Genomic DNA, 8569 nt, shown 5'->3' with positions numbered 1-8569 from the left:
CTATGTTTGAGGGTACGGGGTGCCAATTCTTCGACTGGATAGCCGGCTCCGTCAATGATCTTGTCCTATCCCTGCCAATACTAATCAATCTTGTCAAATCAATCTATTAACAAAGAAACTTAGCCCTACAATGTAACCATCAGCTGAACGAGTGGCGAAGAAACTATTGTTGATGCGTACAATGTAACTCGATTGAAACTATTGTTGATGCGTACAAATTGTATCAAATCATCTGCTAACTTTCTAAGCCTTGCTTCATCCTCATCCATTTATTATGGATGCGTACTCAATGATCTTGTCCTATCATGCCAATCGTAGTAAACTTAGTCCTACACGGAACCACTAGTTGAACCTGTGGTGGAAGAGGAGTCAAAGTCTTTCCAAAAGTCTTGTATTAAAAGTATAATATTCATGTTCATGTCAGCATGGTTAGTGAGAGATCCTTTTCGAAGGTTTGATGTAGATGTAGACAGGCACGGATGCATTTAGTATGGTTAGTGGTAGATCGTTGTCAAAGTTTGATGTCGATGTAGACAGGCACGGATGCATTTAGTGGGAGGTCTTTTTTGAAATTTCTAATAGGAAAGAGGTTATCTCTCAACCAAACAATGCTGCCCATCGTATTATTGCTGTCTCCCACTATACTTAAGATACTAGTTCCAAATATTAGAAAGAGAAACACCAATACCAAATGGTATCCCAAGATACCTCATGATTTCTCCATGTCTAATTTGTTTGCAATCCTAAGGAATCCATGGAGGAATAGGCCCAACTTAAACCATTAAAAATTTTACCATGGGCAAGTTTTGAGCCTGAAACAACATAGTACAATTCTAGTATATCCATTGTTTTGGAGATGGTTTTTTCATTATTTTGTAAAAGTAGCATGCTATCATCAACATAATGAGAGTTAATTATAACAAACATTTTTTGGGCTAGAGATTCCATAAATAAGATTCAAACTATTGGCTCTTTCAAGAATATATCCTAGTGCATCAACTGTGAGAGCATAGAGATATGACACTAAGGGAAAACCTTCTCGAATTGATCTTTGTAGAAGAAATGAATCTCTCATCATCTTATTGATAATAATCCAAGCATTAGCATCTCAAAATAGAATTTGAATACGAGCCTAGATTTTAAAACCAAAACCCAACCATTAAAGAATTTTGAGGATTAAGTTCCAATGAATTCTATCATATGCTTTATCAAAATCTAGTTTGATCAAACTAGCATTTTGACCAGTTTGTTGAGCCTTTTCACCATGGTTTGTAATTATGAAGAACCACATTTTCTTATTATTAAGTTGTACTTACAACTATGGTTGAATATTTTAAATTTTAAATGTTAATATTTCAAACTATAGAATTTTTCTTCTATTGAAAAAAAAGATGCAATGATATGTACAATAGAATCAGTTTATATAAGATCTAAATAAAAAAGAAAAGACTATATGTAAAATTTTCACCTTGCATATATTTTTAAAGATAAAAATACTAGCACAACAAAAAATTTGTTTATTGCATAAAACTCAACAATTCTCTAATACAAAATGAATCTCATATTCCACCCTTAATCTTCAAAAGTAATTTTAGACATACATGAATCATGCAAAAAGATAAATATGGTAGAAAATCTCTGAAGCCATACATGAAAAAAAGCCAAAAATTATATAAGATGAAAAGTATGTAAAATATGAAGAGATTTTGCCATGACTATAAAACATGCAAAGTATGCAAAAAATTACCATCATCCTCCCACTTGTTGATCAATTTATATAGGGATTTATAAATCTAAACTATTAATTGTTTAGAACAACCATGCCCATTTATATTATGTAGGACAAGAAACATTCTCAAACTACTCATAGTTTTGTCACTAAATCAATAGCATTATTCTATGTATCAACCTTTTCTAATAATCCTCATTTTCCTTCAAGTATTTTTCTTTAAAATACATATTTTACTCTAATATGCTTTGACCAAGCATGATAAATAGGATTCTTGGCCAAATATATTGCACTCTAACTATCATAGTCAATGTATATAAATTTTTTTTCAATCCAAACAATAAAGCACAACCTCTATAGTGATACTACTTCCTTACATGAATGATGAGCTACCATCTAGTTAGCATATTTTGTGTGTAATACAACCATTACCTATATTATTTTTCATCAAACTTACTACTCAAAAGTTATTCAATACATATCTACTAGATAATCTTCAACCTAATTAGAATCCATAATTTTTAATGACTCTAAATTTTTATTTTCGTCATCTCTCCTTCATGAAAAGTTGCATAAGTTGATGTTCCATAAAGGACTTCATGTGAAATATCAAGTTTAGTTCAAAATATTGTAGATATGAGCATTGCAACTATTCTCATATAAGAAATCTCACATATTTTCTCAATTTTACCTCCTATTTGAAAATATATTTTAGTAGACAATAATTTACTATCAAAAAATAGATTTTCCATAGGCTTACTATCTTGCAACCTTAATCTATACAAATTGAATTCAACATATATCTTTTAACGTAACCACAAAATTTCTATTTGTGCGATTGATTATAATTTCTATAATAAAAATAAATTTTGTAGCACAAATATCTCTCATTTCAAATTGTAAGTTAGCTTTCATTCTCATATTATTACGAATTAACAATATGCCATCTTATACGCAACACAATGATAAGAATGTTGTAACCTTCACATTTGAAATCAATTAAATAAAATCACACTACTTCCTTACATGCATGAGCAACTACCATCTACTTAGCATATGTTGTATACAATGGAACCATTACCTATCTTTTTAGATATCAAACTTACTACTCCAGAAATATTGAGCACATATCTACCAATTTATCCTCAACCTAATTAAAATCCAAAATCTTTTATGAGTTTAAAGTTTTATTGCTGGGTTTGTCTAATATTGTTTTCTTGATTGGATATAATTGTACTCATAACTATGAATTCATGTGCAATGTCGAGTCTAGTTCAAAACATTGTAGACATGAGTATGCCAACTATTCTAATATAATAAATCTCACACATTTTCTCAATTTTACTTTCTATTTGAAAACAATTTCGAGTAGACAAATTTTTATTAATAAGAAATGGAGTTTCCATAAGCTTGCTATCTTGAAACTGAAATCTCAACAAAATCAATTCAATATATTTATTTTTATATAACCATAAATTTTTATTTTCACAATTGATTCTAATTTTTATAATGAAAATAATTTATCCAAATCAAATTGTAAGAGAGTTTTCATTCTCATACTATTAAGAATTAATATTATGTCATCTATATGCAATACTATGATAACAAAATTCTATCCTTCATATTTGAAATAGAAATAAGGTCGCCACTCAACTATAAAATATACCACTTTTGTCCAACATTTAAATTTACAAATGAGTAAGATACACGTCTCTTTTGGAAAAAATCCTGATTATTTTTAAAGATAGAAAGGAAATATATGTTATAATATTTAAATCCTATTTGAAAATAGCGAGGAACTGTGTAATCCATTAGAACTTAACAATCTATCCTTCCTTGTTGCTCTCCATGTATCCATCAACAACAGAAATAACCACTACTAACGAGCATCGAGGGATTCTGTAACCATGGCATTTGATTGAGATGAAGATGTGGTAAGAGTGGTACTTTCTCCACGTACTTTGTACACCACATCTATGAATGCTGGCTGCAGAGGTTTCTGAAAATCAATCTCAGCTTTACTCAACAGTAATGTCACAACCTCGGACATGGATGGTCTATGAGAGGCAGCACCTTGTATGCATAGAAGTGCAAGGTTTATCACCCTCACCACCTCTTCATCGCTATACCCTTCCATTCTTTCTTGACTTTCCACCATCTTTAAAACCTTGTTTTCTTCATATAGGCTCCAGACCTGCAATAAATTTTTATTTATTTATAATGATCAAGCTTTTTAACGGAGAGAATGATGGGATAAAAGGATTAAAATAGTCCTATTAGAGTTTTAAAATACCCATTCAAGAAGATATTGCATATGAGGTGGTTGATTCAAGTCAATGCTTTATCTGCCACTGACAATTTCAAGAACCACCACACCAAAGCTATAGGTGTCAGCTTTCTCTGTTAGTTGCCCATGGCCAGCATATTCTGGAGCCGTGTATGCTCTGCAAAGGAAAAAAAAATGGTCTTACTATATTTGAAAATTTTGATTAGAAAAATGATGGAGTAAGGAGAGGTTTTCTCACAAGGTTCCTGCTAATTTTGTGCTAACATGACTTTTATCATTTGGGAGAAGTCTTGCCAGCCCAAAATCTGCTAATTTTGCCTCAAAATTTTGGTCAAGTAATATATTGCTTGATTTAATATCACGATGGATGATACGGACATGGAATTCCTCATGAAGATAGGCCAGACCACGAGCAGTGCCCAGAATAATTTTGAACCTTTCCTTCCAACTCAAAGGATTTCTTTGTTCTCCTACATGTAGAGCAATTCACTAGAGTTTAAAAACCTATCATGTTTGTTGTAACACATGACAGAAGCGAAAGAGGAAAGTTACAGAATATCAAACCAAATAATTTTCTGTCGAGGCTGCTGTTGGGCATGTACACATAAACCAGGAGTCTTTCTTGGCCTTGTCTGCAACAACCAAGTAAACGCACAAGATTTTTGTGATGAACATTGGAAATAAGTTTCACTTCGCGTTCGAATTCAGATACTGCCCGTGCAGATTGACCTAATATCAGCTTCTTTACTGCCACATCTTTACCATTTTTCAACGTACCCTGAAAATATCAAAGAACCCATCATTTGAATAATATAAACGCAGAAGCCTAATTAGAGAATAAAATAAGTGATAATATACCTTGAATACTTCACCAAACCCTCCTTCTCCAAGCTTATTTGCTTGATCAAAATTGTTAGTTGCCTTTTTCAGTATCTCGAAATCAAAATCTCCTGGCCCTTGAAGTTCTGTTGCTTCTTCTTCAGTATCCACTGTTCTATATATTTGTTACATTAGTATAGATTAAGATCGAACTGACTTTCAAGACATTTGCAACTCCTTATCTACAATATATTTAAATTAGCGTTTAAGAGTTCACCTTGTTTCTGCCCTGTCCTCGTTATCCGCTTCCGGAAAACAAGGAGACAAGTTATGAGGCCAAGTATGAATACCCCTCCCACAACACCAATTATTACCCACACTGTAGAACTCACCTTCTTCTTCCCTGAAAATCAAAAAATTCAATCTCGCTCCTAAGGAAAAGTGCCTAACACTATAAATTCAATCTTGCTTCTAAGGAAAAGTGTCAAAAAAAAAAAAAAAAAAGGTCAACAAAATTGCAAGCTCTTCAATTGAATATATAATTAAATTCTCACCTGTGTGTAAGAAAGGTTCCAAATCGATAGTCGCATTGCCTGGAAAAAAGGGTTTGGAATCGTATCGCAAGTAGCAGCCGGCGTCTATAGCCCTCCCCTGGGAGCGAGGAAAACACTTATTTATGTTGGTCTTAGCAGTACTCAGGCATTCTTCGCAGGAATCCCTTTCAATGGAACGTATACACGAGGCAAGTCCATAAATTGTCTTGTTAGAGGCAAATTAGAATTGTAGCACTTGTTCTTTAATTTGCTGAAGTTGTTTTATGATTTTTCTATTCTTCTTGTATAAACTTAGAACTGCGAAAATAGAAAAGCCACTTGAAGAAAAATATCAGAATAAAGTCTTAAAGTGATAGTTGTCTGATGATAGTTTTCGGGAGACATTGTAAAATATTTAGTTTTAACATTGGCATGTGTACCAAAACCAAAGATAACTTCTTTTCAATTTAGTTCATTATAGAAAATAGCATAAAAGTTTTTAAACATAAGTGGTAATTGCTTCCTAAAACATATGTAGTCCTAAAATATATGTTTCATATTCTCAACACATAGGCAAAAGGCACAATTATTTAGTTGAATCATCATACATTTCAATCTATCCTCGACACATAGCTTGCAATGTAAAATTTTCTAGGCTAGCACTTGAGTATACAAATCATCTTTTGACTTCCATATTTGACCACTCATTTTGAATCAAAATTTGAAAGCAATTTGCATTTCCACTTATTATTGAGATGAGGTGTAAGAGGCCAATAAGGAAGGATATGAGAATAAACACTTTTTAAAGGAAGACAATTCAACAGATTGAATGACAACCATTTCCAATCTTAAAAACATTATACTCTCTGGCAATGCAATGTTTCGTAGAGAGATCAATAGGGATTAAGGACTACACAAAGATAAGAAAATGTTAAAATTTATCACTCAGTTCATAATGCTCTTTGATATGAAACCAAGAGTCCTAATCAAATGTGTTCAAATCACAAATATATTTGAATGTGTGAATTCCCTTTTTAAACAAATAATAAGCATGTCTTGGAAAGCTAATAGGAAGTGGATGATTATGAATTTAATAATCCGATTCCACCATATTGAAGTTGAGGCAAAATTGAAACCATGTTGCAAGGAAGAGTTATTCCACTCTAAAAAAATGGCAAACTATTTGCCAAGATTTTCAAATAGACCAAGCCTATTACATGTTTGGTGTAGGGTTTATTCTTGTGATTGACTTGTAGATGCATTAATATTATTCTAGGCCAATATGTGAATGTAATTATGATTATAACTCATATATAAAGTTGATCTAGGTCCATTCCTAATGTGTTTCTTTAATGTGAATATCTAGAAGTTATGATTGATATATAAGTATGTCGGTGATGTTGTGTGAGTAGCATCGTAATCATTGTACGGTTTCACCTAGAGATTATATGCATTGTGACAAGGATTTCTGATGTTGATCCGATCAAAAAGTTACTAAGTAACCAAACCCGAAGGTCTACAATTATATCTCTTGTATTTCTGTAGGATTGGTGGCTCACAAGTTGAGTTGGTTCTTAGACCCTAGATTTGTAGATTGGTGTCTCCTATAGATTGCTATTGGAAAATGTATTTGGGGATTGGTGCCTTCAGTAGGTTGGTGCTTACTTCATATTATAAGTGATCTACTATTTTGTGAGGCTCTATTTGGGCAATAGATGCAAGCAATTTTTTTCATTGCGTTTTTTCCCTTTTGGGTTTCTATGTAAATCTGGCAGTCATTTGAGTGAATGTATTTGTGTGTTTGTTGATAATTTTCTTTATCCTTAGGGATTCAAAATTAGTAAATGCTACTTTGATGATTTGGGGGTCATGCTTGGATAAATTATTAATGATAACTAATGTTTAATAAAATTGAAATTGATATCTATTGATTCACTCTTCCATGTTTACTGGAATGATAGTCATTACCGTCTTATATGTCTCTAAAGGGTTTGGGCATAACAAGAAGGAATGTCTATGCAGATTGCACCTCTTCATAAAAATATAATTTGTTATTCCCACGTGCCTTTTCATAATGAAACAATTCCTCTTGCATTTGCTATCAGTAGTGAACAATCATAAATATTAACAAAAATGTCTAGTCATGTAATATCTGACACTAATGACTTATTCATAAATATTTATTATTTAGCATTAATATAAATATATGCAAAAACTAATAAGAAGATTAAATATTAATGAAGGGATATTACACTCACACAAATATACCTAAGTTGTAAGGTCAAGTCATGTGCCTCAAAACCACGAGTAGAAGAGACTATTGATCCCACATTTACTTTTTAGTAATACTTATTCTAATTATTAAATATCTATTTGGTGTTAAATATGACTTTGCATGTGGATCCAAATAAATATTTAAAGTTGTTAAATACATCTCCTAGTGATGCACAACAAATAAATATTTATTTTACATAATTAAAATAATTCATGTTATGCAAGGTGTACAACATCCATTCGTAATAGTAAGCGGTCTAAATCTCTTCATCTTTTCAAGTTAATCCTCACAATAAGATTCTAGTAAATCAATTGTGTAAGTTCCAATATGTAAACAACAAATAGAATGAAAAATTAATCGATATTTTAGGAAAATAGCTATATATAAAGACCTTTGGATAGTCATTATTGATTATTTGGACTTTTTCTCTTCTTAGGAGATGTGATGTATGTAAAATTTTATTTGAGTAACAAGTGTGTTAAGGCACTTGATTACAAATTTCAAGGAATATGGATTAGGATGACTTTTTTGTCCTAAACCAAATTTGAGACTTAAATTTTATAAATTGGGACTATTTATAAACATGTGTCAAATAAATAATTCATTGTTGTTCCATTTAGTTAATTTTTTTTTTAGAAAATCAATTAACTCATCTTCATCTTGAGACCCATATTTTTTTGAACATGCACCTTTCCTCATAGTAGCACATGATAGTTATTATCTATTTTTATGTAGGAGAATCTACGATGTAAGAGCAATCTTTCATCACCCAAAATATATTGTTTCTCTTTTTAGTAAGAGCTCAAATTGGTAGGGTTACTAAATTTTTAGTAAGTTCATTTGTGAACATATGGACAGAAAATCTTACATAGACCTCCCTAATGGTGAAATGAAGCCAATGGTGAAGAAATCACTTCAATGTACCA

The 8569-nt window shown here is 31.7% G+C and overlaps 1 protein-coding gene across 1 annotated transcript; it reads right to left on the bottom strand.

Moving 5' to 3' along the window:
• Positions 1–3608: 3608 nt before the first annotated feature.
• Positions 3609–5486, bottom strand: LOC131873499 (putative serine/threonine-protein kinase; the record flags this gene model as incomplete). The annotated part of the gene is made up of 7 exons (XM_059216354.1): positions 3609–3923; positions 4086–4173; positions 4255–4486; positions 4581–4794; positions 4875–5005; positions 5113–5238; positions 5390–5486. Coding segments are annotated over 7 exons (1203 nt in total), but the record flags the coding sequence as incomplete, so codon positions are not given.
• Between the last annotated feature and the right edge of the window lie 3083 nt (positions 5487–8569).

This window comes from Cryptomeria japonica, unplaced genomic scaffold (genome assembly GCF_030272615.1).
Source record: "Cryptomeria japonica unplaced genomic scaffold, Sugi_1.0 HiC_scaffold_1848, whole genome shotgun sequence".
Classification (NCBI taxonomy): domain Eukaryota; kingdom Viridiplantae; phylum Streptophyta; class Pinopsida; order Cupressales; family Cupressaceae; genus Cryptomeria; species Cryptomeria japonica.
Note: the sequence above shows the minus strand (reverse complement) of the source record. Positions and strands in the feature narration are given on the sequence as shown.